General features: G+C 38.1%; 1 protein-coding gene across 1 annotated transcript in view; it reads right to left on the bottom strand.

Annotated features, from left to right (window-relative positions):
* The window catches only part of TTN (titin), a 272,766-nt gene that overhangs the window by 154,915 nt on the left and 100,556 nt on the right, over window positions 1-17,295 (bottom strand). The window contains 23 exon segments of the mRNA XM_055307803.1: window positions 196-279; window positions 2,244-2,327; window positions 2,710-2,793; window positions 3,802-3,882; window positions 4,121-4,207; window positions 4,815-4,892; window positions 5,056-5,133; window positions 5,552-5,614; window positions 6,013-6,417; window positions 7,280-7,327; window positions 8,291-8,359; window positions 10,040-10,123; window positions 10,426-10,485; window positions 10,891-10,917; window positions 11,024-11,101; window positions 11,313-11,522; window positions 13,179-13,439; window positions 13,543-13,810; window positions 13,906-13,995; window positions 14,176-14,359; window positions 15,200-15,485; window positions 15,622-15,714; window positions 16,303-16,590. Of these exon segments, the coding sequence (XP_055163778.1) occupies window positions 196-279; window positions 2,244-2,327; window positions 2,710-2,793; window positions 3,802-3,882; window positions 4,121-4,207; window positions 4,815-4,892; window positions 5,056-5,133; window positions 5,552-5,614; window positions 6,013-6,417; window positions 7,280-7,327; window positions 8,291-8,359; window positions 10,040-10,123; window positions 10,426-10,485; window positions 10,891-10,917; window positions 11,024-11,101; window positions 11,313-11,522; window positions 13,179-13,439; window positions 13,543-13,810; window positions 13,906-13,995; window positions 14,176-14,359; window positions 15,200-15,485; window positions 15,622-15,714; window positions 16,303-16,590 (3,090 nt within the window).

Here is a 17,295-nt window from a genome sequence, read left to right as displayed (position 1 = left end):
TGTATTTTCCAAGGCAGCGAATTCACAGCCATTTTGTAAGAAAGTAGGCAGGTGGACAGACACGTCTGTTGAATTATTACTCACACCATAAAACACTCATTCTGAATTAAACTAACGCAACAGATAATTAAACACAAAAGTGTTTTGTACTCCAGACATAAAAATAGGGCTTCATTACCAAGCAAAGCACCGTACCTTTAGCTGGTGGAGCTTCCTTTTTCTTTGCAACAGGAACAGGAATCTTTTCTTCAGGGACAGGTTTCTTTGGCACTTCTGGGACTTAAAGTTTTTACAACGCAACATTAGTTCAGATGTACACCACTTTTATGAATGGACGTAGGCACACACACCAATCTTTAGTAGTTCATTAATATTGTTATAGGGTTTCTATGCATTGGCAAAATAATGCAGAAAATTAAACTGTAATGTGAAAAAGGTCACAATGTAACAAATATCACAAGTAATGTTATAGAGGCATTCAGGCAAATAAAAATGAGCTATATACACAAAAACGTATGTATAAAATTCCATCTTTATGTATTGGTTTGCTTTTGATAAAAATTTGGTCAGTGACTACACAAGCAATATAGAGTATAGATATAGAATATAGCAAAGTGTTAGGTTTTGTAGCAAGAAATGGAATCCATGCTAGCAATGGATTTAATTCATCTAAGCCTACCTTAGACTAAGACATGTTTAGAATCATTATATGTATATGTTACTATTTTTTTTCCATTTCTCTTCTGATTTTGTTTGTTTTTGGGAGTACAAGTGTAAAACTCGGGAGTGCTCCTTCTAGAGTAGCCTTCTCAGTCTGATATCCACGTGTCAATGACTTTGGGGAGCTCTGTGCGTGAATTTTGTGAGCATATGCATATATGCTTTTTCTAAGAGGCTCCATAGTTTTCAACAGGATCTCTGACCCGAAAAGGTTTACAATGGCTTAGTTTATCTATCCTAAGTGTTGATGATGTGGAATTTTTAACTGGCAGATGTATTTTAATAGTATGCATTACTGGCAATAATTGTTTCCATTTTAAGTAAGATAGCAGTTTTTGTGAACTCCTGCACCTGTATACTTGCATTTGTAATATTCTGATGTAATTATACAGATATATCTGTTTATATCTGTATAAATTATCTCTAAAGGGATGTTTATGCATATACATATGTTACTATGTATATGTGATTTTAATGGTAAGCGAGATATGGCCCTGTGTCTCCTTGAGGAGTGATCAAGTGGCTTGGTATTAGTAATGTGACCTTTCACCTATCTTATTTTCACATAACCATATTTTAATGATTTGATAATCAGAAATCATGTTTTTTTAAAGACCCAGAATTCTGAAAGAGTCAAGAGTTTGAGAAAGAGAGAAACAGATTTGATTCAGGAAGAAAATGGAAAATGGGAAGTCAGGCAAAATGGGAACCAGCAAGTCTGGTTCCTACTAAATTGGATGATCTTGAATTCTTACTGAACCTCTCCGTAACAGACCAGATGTATGCCGTTTGTAGCCTTGTTGCATCCATAAAGTAGTGTCTTTTATATCAACACCACCACCCCCAAAAAGGAACAAACCAAATTCAAGAACCAAAATAAAGGATTAGCACATTTGAATCCAAATATATCTATATGAAAGGTCCCCTGGCTAGTTAATTAGATAATTGCAACACTTATGGCAAATATTGACATTCAATTAATGTCAAGAAACATGGTGAAAGTAAATGTCAAAAATCAATGTTTCCAACTACTCTAGGCTTCCACTATTGAGTTTTGGGAAGAGTGGCAGTTACCAGTAGCAGTGTATGAATCTTTATCTAGTTGACATTCAGTTCCGTCAAACACTTTCCAGTTGTTACTCTTTTTAAACTCATCATAATTCATGGAAGTATTTTTTATTAAGAAAAACCTGATAGATGAGGAGTAAAAGAGCTTTTCTAGAAACGTGCCTGTAGAAAATGAGTATCACAAATACCTCTTCTTTCTCTAACAGGGGAAAGATAGTAAAAATTTAAGATAGCAGTTTGACACGGTTACTTCTTTTAATAACCCCTTCTTGGTGGCGTCTTTGGAATGTTCAGTGTCACAAACAATGTGTGTCAAGAGCGTGGCCCCGGAAGGTGACAAACAAGTGAAAACCACCAGGGGCATCTAGAAGACACAAAATAGTAAGACAGCACAGCACACATATGAAGACCAAGTAAAGCAAAAGATGCATTGGGCACAAAGAGTTCTGGTGTACCTTTTGGGGGAGCAGCAGGTTCCTTTTTGGGGACAGGAACAGGCTTTTTCTCCTCTGGCACAGGTTTCTTGGGAACTTCAGGAACTTTAAAGATATCATTGTTGAAACAATGTTGAGAATTCTAGTTTTCCCTCTGAGACTATTTAAGATCACACGAAAGCATAACTCCTCAGTAAGAGCGTAAGAATTTAGGAAGTAATTAAATATGCTCTACTTGTGGTAGAAACGTATGCAAAAGAAATCAATATCACAGAGACGTTACACACGTCCCATGAAGCAAACACCCCAGTTAGCATGGTCTAAAGTTACTGATACTTGTTTAAGTACCACCACTAATGAAGTCAACATACACAGAACACATCACAAATCGTTTACAGACGCTATTTCGTTAACACAAGGATCCCATAGAAAAAGATAAAAAAAAGACAGACACTAGGAATTTTTTTTTTCAAAAATATTATTCTACCTTTGGCTGGTGGGGGCTCCACCTTTTTAGGAATGGGAACAGCAACCACTTCTTCAGGGACTGGTTTCTTAGGTGGCTCAGGGACTTTAAAAAAAAAAGTACCATTTTTGAGAAATCATGTATTTTTACAACAAGGCGTATGTTGTTGCAGGACAGAATTACAATAAAGAGTAGTCATCTGTCTTTTATCCCAAATGAAGGCAAGAAACTTCCACGTTAGAAACAAGAGGAAAGGGAATCGGAGGAAAGGCTACTCAGAGAAAGTCGGGGTTGTTATGAGCTTTCACCTCCAGAAGCCTCCACTTTCCTGGAGCAGGTAGGAGATGCCCTTCCTTGGACGGGCCAGCACCTCAGACACCAGCTTTAGAAACTTCACATTTATAAAGCAACTGCATTATAGCAATTGCGTTAGATTATCTTCAGTATTTTTTGTATCCCACATGTTTAAGGATTTGGGTGGGGTGTGCTGGGGAGAGGGAGCTCGCATTTGCAACAGCTGCTAGCTTCCAGTTTCTGCGGTGGTGCAAACACTCCCACCCTGGGGAACACATGAGACCTTGTCGTCACAAGGTTGGGAATATGCTCAGTAGCCCACTGTGTACTAGTACTTCCACCGCGTAGGCATGGTCAACATAAACAACCTCAGAAACAGAGATAATAAAATGCAGCAAAAGAAGTAATGAGGTTCGACTCTTTTCACAGATTTTTCTATAATTTAATTGTGAGTTTACGTAGCTTGACTTTTAATCATGGGGGTGTTAAACACTGGGTAGCCAAATTCCTGAAAACTTAACCATCAGCTCTGGTGAGTCGGCGTGAGCCGGCTCCAGGACATCAAATTCCTATTTCCAAAGAGCTGGTCACTAGATTGTGAGGTCCCTGAAGCAGGGGCCAAGCCTCCATTGCCTTTCATTCCTCTCTCCTGTGTGCTCCTCATGGTCTTCCCATCCCCCAACCCCCGTAATGTCCATCGTACATAGTGGCTGTAGGCCTGCTGACCTTGTGGCCAAATGCATTATGCAATATGAACATATCTGGATGCTTAATGTGGAACTTTGAAAAGATTCTAAACTTAGGAGGATCCATTAATACCTTTAGGTGGAGGCTCAATCTTTTTGGAAACAGCAACATGAATTTTCTCTTCGGTAACAGTTTTCTTCTGTACCTCGGGGACTTTGAAAAAAAACGTATATTTTAATTACTGGTAGGCCATAGTACGGGTGGTAAGTATAATTCACAAAGAATACTGAACTACAAATTACAACACAGACAAGCGTGCAATGAAACGCCGACAGAGAGTTACAAGGAGACAGAGATGCCTACATAATCACAAATTAGGTATGAAGAAGAAGGATACAAATTCATCTAAAGCCCTTCCGGCTGAGCCCCCAAATTCAAATGTGCCTTATACCTGTGACTGACACCTCCTCCTCTGTGTGAGAAGCAAAGAACATCTTCTCTTCTGAAATAACCATCTTCTTTGTATGCACGGCTGGTACTTTAAAGAGAGTATTTCACATTTAGTAATTCTTTTTCTAGGTCAACGTACCTACTCAAATACATCGATTGCACATCACGTGTAAGTCTCTAGACACAGAATGATCGGGTTAGTATGAGTAGCTTGAGGATACATTTAGTATTGACAAGAATACAAACCATGTTTTGATATATAGGGACAAACGGCCCATGCAGCCTTTACCAAACATGATTAAACAGGAATCAAATAGACACAACTTCTTCACACGTAATGTGATGCTTTTCCGAATCCATTAGGGTTTACTCATAGAAACGAGAGGATAGGGAATATCATCCTATGCGATGAAATGCCTCGCATAGTAAAGTTAGAGGACTAGTGATTAAACCAAACCTTCCCTACATTAAAATAAAAAATTATGTGATTTTAAAGCAGAACTAGAAACAAAGGGGATGTTATCATTTCCTTCAATTATACAGATGTGCAACTCAATGTAAGATATATACTGTACAAGAAGGTCTGTATTTTGGTAGCTTCAGATTTGTGAATTGTTTAGTAATATTTGTACACATATACAGAGACATGAGTAAAAATGTTTAAAACTTGTAGCTCGAAAGACAAAGATGTATACCTTTCACTTCAATAACTTCTTCCTGCACTGGAGTCCGAGAAGGTTTTTGTGGAACCATCTTCTTTGAAACTTCGGGTACTTAAAAAATATGTACAAATATATTTGTATTGTGAAGAATATCGCTTTGCACAAAATCTAAAAATAACTTAGTTTAGATGAGGCTATATGATAACGCGGGGATATATATCAGGAAATAGATGACGTGTGTACATGGTACTAGAAATGTTTTAAATCAGAATACCTTTGGTGACTTGAACTTTCTCTTCCTCCATTCTTCGAGAGGTCTTTTCAATTTTTTCAACTACTGGCTTCTTTACAACTGCAAGCATTTTAAAGAGATTGCAGTACTTTTAGAATTTCTGTTAAAATTCTCTTTCTCCCTACATGTCTAAGATTCTATATATGTATAAATATAAATATATATGTATACGTGCATATATACATATATATAACTTTTCAGAAAGAAACAAGTTTGGTACTCTGAACTTTACAAATTTCTGTACTTCAAATATTTTAGTTATTTCAAAAGATATTTATCATTACCATCTTTTTATCATCTTTTTAAATTTTTTGCATTAAATGAGATATTCTTAGGAAAATAAAATTCATTGATACAATAAAGCTTAGAGAAGAAGTTGTGCCTATTGGATTGGACTGGTGGTATATACATCTTTGCCAGACAAGCCATGATAATGATGTGGAAGTTCTGATCTATTTCAATAATTCCAATTACATACCTTTTGGAGGTGGCACTGCTTTCTTTTCAGGCACTTTGGCTGGAATTCTTCTCTCATGTGATTCTTTAACAAAAACAGAGGAATAAGAAAGGATGCTGAAATAGGTAAGTTCTGGTAGGTTGTACTAACTGCAAAGGAAGTAAGAGTGTGTATGTGTGCAAGTATCTAAAAAAAAAAAAAAAACCAGCAGAGATGCAGCAAGGCGGTGGAAGTAAACCCTGATTTTCTGCATGAGAAAGCAGCTCTTGGAATTTAGTGTTAGGACTAAATGACTCAATTTATAATGGCAAAGCCTGAAAGTGACTGCAGAAGCTTAGAGATGACCTTTCTAACAAAGGTCTAAGCTTCAAAGATCTAAATGGTCCTTTGGATGCTTTCTGTATCTATCGCAGATCAGATTAATAGCATGAAAATATAATGAACCAAGGAAAGGGGAAAAGAAGCGGCCCTGTGATATGCACCTTCGTAAACCTCCTTTTGCACTTGGATGACTTCTCTCTCTTGGGAAGTTTCTTCCCACTCTTCCTCCCCTTCATCATAACCTTCTTCCCTTTCATAGTACTCCTGGCCTTCCTCGAAATCTTCCTCCCATTCCTCGTGGACTTCCCTTTTAGCTTCGACCTTGGTCTCCTCGTAGTCCTCATCCGGCTCTTCATAGTAAGGTTCTTCGAATGGCTCCGCGTACGGTTCCACTTCCAGTTCATCATAAGGTTCTTCCAAAGATTCGATGAAAAGTTTCTTTTCCTCGTAGACAGCACGCTTTTTCTCATACACAGCTTCTTTTTCTTTTTGAACCTCTTTCTTTCTGGTTATTGTCGTTATTTTTACTTCTTCAGCCTTGGAGGATATATCGATAATTTCAGGAGCTGAAATAAATGAATGAATGAATGAATGAATGAATAAATAAATAAACAGACAGATGGAAAATATTAGCACACTAGTGGCATCCATAGCATTACTTCATAAACCAATGTCTATGTTATCAAACAGTATCAGTATCTTAGGTCTCAAGTACTATGTTGATGATTTGTTCTGCGTATCAGTTCCGTTGACATTTTTGTTGGCTAGAGCATCAAGATGCACTGACTCTTGAGGATTTTTCTACTGTGAACAAAACGGCATTCCGTAAATATCAAATGGGCACAGCTTCCATTGTCCAATGGGAATTCCAGTTTACAAAGCCCCTGGTGCTCGTGGGATATGTGAGCATTTGATCATTTAGTGGAATTCATGTGCCATGTTAACCTCTATTTAAGTTTCCAACTATTCTTTCAGAAACATTTCTAATTTTAAAGATATTTCTTTGATAGTTGAATGTGACTCACCAGTTTAATAAAGATAATATTTAGAATTATGTAACAAAATGAAATCAATTAGTTGCTTTTGTAACAACAACTTTTTAAAAAAATAATTAAGGCTAACATTGGTTACATGATCCTTAGCGCCTGTGTTAGAGACACCTGAAATAATAAGAATGACGCCTCCCTTTCCACCCCTCGCCACTGCTTTCCCTGTGTCCAGAGCCACTAAGGCTGCATAAGCATCGGCCTGCGTTTCCCTTCCGGGGCTTGGAGCAATATGAAGTGGAGATTTCTTAGTGCAAATTGTAATATGAGATGTCATAACTTTACAATCCACTAGAAGCTTTCTATTTAAAAACAAGAATACAAAGCAGAGATGCAAATCTCAGGAATAAATAAAAATATCCAACAATATCTCTTCATTTACCTTCAGCTGGAATCAAGGCAGTTGGACGCAGGGGCTTCTTGGCAACCTCTGGGATTTTAAAAATAGAACACGTTTATTTTTAGATTATGCATTGTTTAATGTTTACTCATCCTGTGCACCTTTGCTAGTTATTTGTATAATCTGTGGCTATTGCTAACATGGCAAACGCCTTTATAAATTCTAAATTTAGCTCACCAGAATTGCTATGCGATGCCGTATTAACAAAAATGGGGAAAAGCTGCTCTGATTGATTTAAAACAATTCCAATTAACACAAAATATGAAGAGACTATTCAGTAAGCCTAGTGCTAACCAATTAGGGCATGTTTAATTTCTTCAGTGGTTAACTGTGAAGTTGAGGAGATATCCATGCTTCATGAGTTCCCTCTTCTACCATAATGTCTCACAAGTGACCACTCTGGGAAACGGTGACTTGTGCTCCTGGATCCTCCTCCTTCCAGGAGCACTTCCTTACTCTGATCTTAAACAGGTAACACCATTTGCTTTAATTTAGTTATCTAGTCTTTCCTCTTAAAACTCTCCCAGGATATAGGGGGGGAAATGGAATTTTTTTTCCCATTTTTCCAGTAATTGAACTGATCCTCTTTCAAAACATGTTTTGTTTTTCTGCAGGGACTGACAGCTCAGTGAGCCAGGGAGGTTCTGGGTTGGGCTGGAGCAGCCACTGGAAATTAGCATCAGTCCTTGCCTCCTCTGGGCACGACAGGATCCAGTGCAGCTGCGGTGCCGTCCAGAGATAACCAGAACTCTCTGGGGTTGCCACTGCCTGCCATGTGCAGATGACAGGCACAGAGGGATGGGGAGGAAAAAAAGGGGAGAACTGATGAAGAGAAAGCGAGGGCCGAGTTCAAGGAGAGGGTGAGAATGAGCAAAGGGAGAGGCTTCATTTTGGGAATGCAAACTTTTTCCTTCCTCCACCCTCCACTACTTGGGGCTTAAAACTGTTAACTAGAAGAGCAGTAAGACTCAATTTTCAGTAATTCATTCGTACCTTGAGGTGGCTCTTCTTTGGGCTTCGCAACAGCTTTTTTGGCATCTTTTTTCACAGCTTTTTTGGTCACTAAAAAAATAAGATGTCAGATATAAACAAAAACGGTTTCAGGAAATGAAGAGGTTTATTCAAATGCACTATTTTTTGCATATGGTTTGATGGTAATGAGGCTCTTGCAACATTATTTCAAGATACCTGGTTTCAGAAAGGTCTTATGCTAGAATGCAGAAGCTGTATTTTGGATGGAGGTAGAATGTGTGGGGTGAGTCTACATCTTCACTGGTTTTATGCCCGCCTACAGTTTTCAAAACTTGGAGAACATTAACCCGAGTGATGCCATAAACAGAAAAGGTATGCACTTTCACCCTGTTTCACTTAATAAGAACACTTTAAATTTGTCAGGGTGAAGAATAACAAGTGAACTAGCAAAATTAAAAGTCCTGTCTATGATACCGTGGAAGCTTCCCTTTAGGTAGTCAAATTTCTCCACGTTGACAGTAGCACTCCAAGACTAAATCATTCATTAAGATGAATGATTAGTAATGAATGATTAGTCCTGACAACAAATATAAAAGGAAATTTATGATTTTTGAATCTTGTTCCCTTTCTGCTATCAAAAGTAGATGAAATATATTTAACTTCACATAAATTATAAAATGCTCTAGTTTGCTATTGAGATGCACTAGTCACAAAACTGGAGGTCTTTTTTTGTTTGTTTGTTTGTTTGTTTTCACTGAGTGCTACTGTCAATATGGCTAAATTCAACTCTGCACTGGGAAACTTGGGAAATTAAATCATATTCAAAAAATTAAAAACAGTGTTATTTACTCATGAATGTTAAGAGTCATAATTCAAGTTATAAGTAGGGGCCATGATCAAGGTATAAGGTCAGCAACCAGAAAGAAAGCATTTTTCACTGAATTTTCCCTGAGGCTGGCTGAAAACTGGCTCAAGTTCTTGACACCAAAGGTAGCAGATATTGGGGTACTAGGGTGCCAAATACTGGAAATCGCTATGGAAAAAAAATCTGACTATGGAAAAAAATCTGACTTTGACATGCAGAATTGTTTCCTGATGCAAGGAGAATTCTGACAGTAATTCTCAACTACTCAGAACTCTAGAAAGTCCCAGGTAGCCCTGATTGAGTCGAGCAGTTTGGGGGGACAATAGTATAATTTGTCTATTGGAATATTCAAAAAAGGAAATTCCTTGACACACTCAAGAGCTCCTTATTGGTGACCTCATCCCTTAGCTAAAGAAAAAGAAATCAAACATATCAAAGATATCGTAAATCACATTTTCGTAACAAAACAGCAAACTTAAAAAAAAAAGGTGTAATACAACATTATAACTGAGGAAAAAAACACCATAATTTGCAACATGACTATAAACGACTATGGTTTATTTCCAGAAGCTTCACTAGAAGTTAATTCTATTATTTTGTTTTATATATATGGTTATATAAATATAGCTAACATATATAAAATATGGAATATGAAATCAATTTTACATTAACATTTCACTGATTACATTAAGATAAAATATTTTAATATTAAGCAGTACCTTTGGTTTGATGATTTTCAGAGTTTTAATCACAAGCCTTTCACATTTAGAGCAAATAATTTACATTTTGAAAGGCAATTCCACCTGTTGGGCACTAGAGGGCCAACACGTCGCATTAGACCATATTTTCCAGGGCTGTGACAGTCAATTATGTATTTTGACATTTAGGTAGGTAACATAAAATACCTTCAACGCGTTTTGCTGGTGGTTTCTTTTCTTCAGGTGATGGCAGCAACAGAGGAATAGGAGGAACAACCATCGCAGGGATTTCTGAAGAAAAGAGATGCCCTCATCACCGTTTGGGTTCTTACTTTGTGTGAAGGATAATGAAAAGCCCTATGCATTTCTTTCAGTAATCAAAGGTGTTATGATACCAATTCATCAATCAGGGAAAATAAAAATTGTGTATATTTATAATTGTTACTGCTCTTTTGCTTTGATTTGTTAATCACACAGTGAGGAATATGACACGCAGGGATGTGTCCTGGCTCTCCTACAGTTTGACCTTGCTAATTTCCTCATGGCACAATATTGTTGCTGCAAGCCCAGGGGGTCATGGTCCTGGGTCTCACCTTCCGGAGGTACTGCTCGGATAGGCATGGTTGGGATCGGGACTCTGGAATCAGGAATATCTGAAAAGGAACCATTAATGGTAAGCATAGAGGGGCTGAAACCATAGATATTTATTAGACCACTAATATGTGTTGTCAGGCATTTGCCACCTCAGAATCGAATACAGACACAGAGATACTAGGAATCTTTTGTATGCAACCACACAGGCATGTTTATTCCCTGTGAAAATTGGGTTTGTTCCGTGGCCACACAATTTTGGCATGATCCTGACTATCAGCTGAATGAGACCTTATTATCTCGAATTCCCCAAGCTCACCAAGCCTAACATTTATATTATTTTTTGAAGACTATTTTACTGAAAAAACTAAATAGTACTTTTAGACATTTCAGTTTGGCTTCTATCATTTATAAAATTTTATTGGGCATATTGTGAGTAAGGGTTGATTTTTTTTTTTTTAACTTACCGGGAGGTGTCATCTCAAGCTTGATTTCTGCAAAAGAAAAAAAAAATGACATTTTTGTTTTTCGAATCATCCAGGCAGGATTCTTTGTTTCAAAGATTGCAATGTGGCTTTAATGTGGTGTTTTAGTTGGTACCTTTAGTTGTTAAGTACAGCTCTGCTGTGCTTCTTGCTTCACCTCTTGGTTCCAGTCGAGCAATTACGGAGTAGACACCTAGGAGAAGAACCATCAAATTTTTGTTTTCTGACATGTTTGTAAATAACACTTCTTTATTTAAGTGCAGTGTGTATTTATTTATAATTCTCTTTCTTAAAAAAAGCATTCTCTATAGAATCACACAGTGTGAGTGTAAACTAGGGCAGAAATATGTAAAACAGACAAGATTTAAGTTATATATCCGCAGGGATGCTGTCAACTACATTACCTTCATCATCTGGGGTCACATTGTGGATGGTCATGTAATGGCAGCGACCATCATTCCTAAAGTTGTACTTCTGGCTTTCGGTCAGTTCTGTTGGGCCTTTGTACCATGTCACTATGGCATCATCAAAAGACACTTCGCATTCGAAGGTGGCAGACTGATGCTCACTCACCACGATGTTCTGTATGCGCTTCGTAAACTGAATTGGTTCAGCTGTTTAAGGACAAAGAAGTCTCAGAGTTAGATTGCTTAGGGAGGGATTTTTTTCACTGTGCTCTCTCCTCAGATATTTAAAGACTCCACCTAGGTATCCAATTGGAAAAACACCAAAGGCTGAAAATACAAAACAAAAAGAAAGTGTTCTTTTTTTTTTTTTTTGCTTTAGTAACAAGAAATTATTCCAATACTTAAGTGTATTGCTTCAGGACCAATGTAGGAAAGTGAAAAGAAATCCCTGGGGGTCCTTAAAATATTTGCATAAAGGCAACAGTCAAAGGGGCTTATGGACCCAAAAGTCAAATTAAGCTTTAAAAATGTTAGTGAAATTGGGGATTCAAACTAAAGGGAACATAAACTTAATTTTACTCTGTAATTTGTTCTCCTTTGAAATTCTTTCCTCTGTAAAATAATTTTTGCTATTCAGGACCCAGAATTGTTTATCATCTACTATGTTATAACTTTCCTTGTGAAATAATTTTGAACTCAATAGGAAGTCTGAACTTCCAAATTTCAGATGATTAATTTTTAGGAGTTCTGAAACCTGCTTTGTAAGCACCTGTGGACATGCATAAAGCAATCAAACCACTGGGAGTGAATAGCAGGGTCGTATTTCATAGGAGACTGAGCTGCGGTAGAGGGTCCTTCTGCAAAATTTTATCTGGAATTCAGTGTATGACAGTATCGAGAACATCTTAGACATCATGAGTACTCTGGTGAGCCTTTTTTTTGAAGGTTCATATGAGAATGCAATTATTTAAAAATTGTTTTTTAAAAAGTGGTTTCGGCTGGATCCTTTAAATTGAAACCTACTAAAAATGTTTGAACTTCAAAATACAATCAGACATTGTCATCCACTTACAGCAAGTCAGAGAAGTTAAAATGTCTGTGTAAATAAGTCATATAGTTGCATTTCAACAACTACAAATGAGCACCAACTGGACGTAGATGCTACCATTAGAGCTAAAATGTTGCTCAGCACAGCCCAAGGGTGTCTTCAGACACCACAGATAGATGATCAAGGGATTAGGAAATAAATATTATTTGCTCCTAAATCCTGAGAGTTCCCTTTATTTCAGAGAGTTAGAAGGTTGAACTAGAATCCTCACGTGAAATAATTATTTTCGAAAAATAGCTGCTAATCACACACAACGCACGCACGTTGTTACCTTTACCTATTAAGTTTCAGATAAGCAGATTCCAACTGATTTCTATAAACAAAATCGATTTTTTAGGTCTATTACATATAGCCAAGCTCTTGTAGCTATGGCTATGAAATCTGGTCATTTCCAAGATCTCCGTCTTAGAAGGAGAATCATAGATGCGAGACCTACAGAATTTTGTAAAATTGTAAAGGATGATCGAAGTTAGCACAATTATGGAGTTTAAGTAACTGTTAGAAAGTCCTGTCTTAGTTTAGGCTGCAAGCTGCCTTTGGTCAGAGAGAACCACGCAAAAGAACCGGCCCTCGCGTGGCTGCTTGACTTTGATCCCGAGCACCTCTTGGGCTGCGAGTGGCCGCGGTGCACGCGGGTCCAGAGTAAGGACCTGGAGCACATCAGTCAACGCCCGGTGACCCGGTGGCAGGGGGGTCCCACACGACCTTTGCCAGTGGCCCGGGTAGAAATCACCCTGCCAGGGCCCCTTGCCCACCTTCAATTCTGAGCTCTGCCGACGTCTCCAGGTCTTCATATTTGCAGGTGTACCGCCCCTGGTCTTCTGCTCGAACATCTGCGATGGTCAGTTTGTGGACCTTGTGCTCCACTGCTGTCTGATGCCTGCCCTGGGGCTTCAGGAGTCTGCCATTTCTGAACCATGAAGATTTTACGTTTGGCACGGAAAACTGGCAGGTCATGGTGCAAGTCTGGCCTTCTTTCAAAGTCACATCCTGAAGATGCCGTTCCCAAGCAGGCTCTGTTGGTATGACACACACAAAACCATTTTGTCTCCTAGCACACACAGGTGTGCTCAACAGCAAACTAACCTCACAACTTTCAATAAGATGCTTCCTACTTACCGATCACAGTTAGTTTGGCACTAGCGATGTGGGGACCACACACCAACCTATAATTGCCCTGATCTTTGAGTTGACAGTCTTTGACTCTGAGCGTGTGTCGATCACCATCAATACTTATTTCAAATTTATCACTGGGTTCCAGTTTTTCAGTCCCTTTGTACCACGAAAGCTTGATCTCTGGATAATTGATCTTGATGTCAATTTCAAACACGGCTTCGTCATCTTTCAAAACTGTCTGATTCTCAATATCCTTGATCAGAGTGACAGGCTAGGAGAATGAAGAATTAACACACATTAGTCACTCCTTTCATTGTAATTCCCAATAACCATCTGTTGCTGTATCATCTTCATGATTCACTTTACCTCTGTCTGTGACAGCCTTTGCTGAATAAATGAAACAAGTTCCTCAAATTCCTTTTCGTCCTTCTCTGACTTCTCTATTTCCTCAATTTCCTGAGGAGGAAAGAGCACAAGTATTACATATGGGGAAGAAACTGAATTACAAGACATATGATTAGATTCAGCTTCCATTATTGATGCTGCTTAGGTTACACTAAATGAGCTCATAGAGTGTGGGGTACTGGGAATTTGAACATAAATTTTTAAGATGATGCTCTACATAAAAGATCTTACCAATCTATGTGTCTCCTCTTCTTGACTTTGCTTTAGCATTTCAAACGCTTGAAGAAGACCTCGGAAGTCAGTGATTCCATACATGCGGGCATATTTTTCATATTCTTTAGGATCAACATTTTTGAGAAGTTCCATAATATCGATTTCCTCCTCTTCTCCAGTTCCCTTCTTTAAGACTGGAGTTCTAAATGAAATCAGAAATAAACATAAATCACCTATCTTCTACTTATTTTGAATTGCTTGTCATCATTTAAAGATCATAAATATCATTACGGGTTTTTCCCCTCATGAAGGCATACTGCTATATCCTTTATTCAAGAAATATTAGTTTTACCACATTAACTGTGAAACGATTAAAAAAATGTGGGTTTGGTGATGAGGTGGATCAAGACTGGACCATTGTTATAAAGTACAGAAATTTAATCAAAGAGTTGAAGGAAGAATAACAGAAATATATTTGTAAACTTTACAACCAAGAGTCTAATGAAATTATGAAAAGGAATAGCAACAGGAGCAATGGAAAGTATTAAAAAGGGAAAAATATCATACATCATGGGAAAGATGTGTGGAAAGCAAATGTTAATTTAATAATCAATTATGTTGAAACATTATGTTGAAAGTATTGGTAATTATGGGAAATGTTTAAAGTGTTGATCTAGAAAAGAATTCAGAATATGACAAGTAATACAGAGAAACAAAAACTTCGTAATGAGACACATACAAATTTCTCCACAGGCTGTTTCCTTTTTTTTTAATTTTAACTAAAAAAATTCACCTCATTCTCAAAACTTTCTCATGATTGTCCAGAAACCGATCCTCATGAAATGCTAACTTATGCTCCAACATTGGATGCTTGCTTAAATGTTTTTGTGAGAATGTCTGTGTGCTTATGTCCTTTTTCTGTCAGAATCTTGGAAGGGATGTTCCCTGCCTCTTGAGACATTTCTTTTGTGAATGGAAAATGATCGTGTGTGTGTGTGTGTGTGTGTGTGTGTGTGTGAGCGTGCGTTTTAATCGAACTTACTTTTTCAGCATTGCTCTAAGATCTCCTTCAATCTTCTCCTGTTTCTTCCTTTCATCCACCTGCAGGTTAACATTACTTTCAATTTCACCGTGTTTATTAAATGCGACACACCGATACAATCCAGAATCGGTTTTTGTGGTGTCTCTAATCTCCAGCTTTGCTTCGTCGCCTTTCTGGTGGATATGAATGCGACCCCCCTGGTTCAGTTGCCTCCATTTCCCTTTTGTCCATTTAACATTTGGGATTGGATCACCTCCAACTTTTGCAATGAATGTTGCAGTGGTTTCTAAGGAAGAACAAAAGCAAATGAATAATAATTTTTTAAAAAAACCCTTAATTTTCCCAAATCAGGTTCTTCCAACATTAAATCAGCAGTAAAATGTACTGGGTAGAGGTAGATGTACTGTTCGCGAAGGACTTACTTTCTACGACTCTGATACTCTGAGGTTCTGACACGAAGAAGAGTCTCCCGTCGACTGCTGCTTTCTTAGCTGCTGGGACTGCGGCTGGTTTGTCTAAAAGACACATTTACATGTTTTGTTACCACAATCACCTTAAAATTGGAGTAACTAATTCCTTCGTGAAGTGAGCTTTGGGAATTTGGCAGTGTCAAAGATACCAGTCACTCTAGGACTCGCTATGTAGGAGGGGGGATTATGGAAGATAAAGCAGTTTTATAGGTTTCTGTAACTGGTTGTAGCTCTCACATGCAAGCTGAACTATGATCCTAAAAGCACTATCAAATTTATATTTCCATGCCTGGCTTTATTCTATGGATTTCCTCTAGGACAATGGCATCAGATTCCCTCATGTCACATTTACTACACCATTGTTTTTGGGGCTTAATTACACCTTCTTAGATATGGCGGAAAGTGGTGCAAGAAATAGGATGGTGGACACGGGGTAATATCAGACAATTTGCATTGACATTATTTCTGTGAAATTATCTGGCCCTTCAATTGTAATAAGGAGGCTATAAATTGCAAACGAGCAATAATCGATGTTTCTAAAAACGGAATTCCATTCTTATTTAAGTTGTAATAAGCCAATAAATGCGACCCGTCATTGGCTTCATTGGAGCAATGCCTTTGACGTATCTGTACCTTTAATGGTCACTTTTGATTTTGAAGTGTCACTTCCAGCCGCATTTGAAGCTTTGCACACGTAATCTCCCGAATCGGCTTTAGCCACGTCCTTCAGTTCCAGCACGGCGGTCCCGTTGGCAAAGCTGAAGCTACACCTGTCTGAAGGCTTTATTTCCCTTCCAGCCTTCAACCACTGGATCCTGATGGGCTCCGATCCCCGCACGTGGCAGCTGAGCTGCACAAATTCTCCTTCGCTTACTGTTACTGGAGTGAGGTGCTGATCAAACACAGGCGCCTTCTTAGGTTCTGGAATTAAAAAGATATTTTTAAACATGAAAGGACCACAAAGGCAAAAAAAGTACTAAATTCCAGAAAGGAAACAAGTTTTGCCTCTAACAGGCGATACCCATTGCTATAGCACACCTGAGTCAGTAACTGATTCAAGGTTGATTCCTCTCCAAAGGCAATAGTAACATTTGTTGGATTTTTTTTTTTAAAGAAGATAAAGTTCTCAAAACAAACAAAGAGCAGATTGCCCATAAATCATGCGAGCATCGGTGTCCTGATCAAGCACTGCAAATGTTGCAACGGCCAGTTCCTATAAACTTGGGTACCATGTAGCACAGTATGGATTCTCTAGAACCTGCCTGTAGCTGCATTTTTGCTGCCTCCTACAATCTAAGGGCCTACTGGGAATTCTGCTCCCCTAGAGCAGCAGGTCTTGCTGCCCTCTGGGAGAGAAAGCCAACATTTGAATTACCCATGAGCCCGCATCATAATATGTGATTTTCTCTTGATATTCATCTTTAGCTATTAAATGTAGCTACAGTAGATCTCCTTAAATGCTACAGTCTGTTTCTTTGCCTCAAGCTAGGACTGTATATTTAAATATGTCTTTCCATAATAACATGGAGCATCTTTCATCTTTTTTTTTCCTTTTGAGCCAATTTTATTTTTTTGTCTGGGATTAATATTCATTTATAGGCTAAAAAGCTTTGGGCAATCTATGTC

Source organism: Nyctereutes procyonoides, unplaced genomic scaffold (assembly GCF_905146905.1).
Source record: "Nyctereutes procyonoides isolate TBG_1078 unplaced genomic scaffold, NYPRO_anot_genome, whole genome shotgun sequence".
Lineage (NCBI taxonomy): Eukaryota > Metazoa > Chordata > Mammalia > Carnivora > Canidae > Nyctereutes > Nyctereutes procyonoides.
This window is presented reverse-complemented; position numbering and strand designations above follow the sequence as displayed.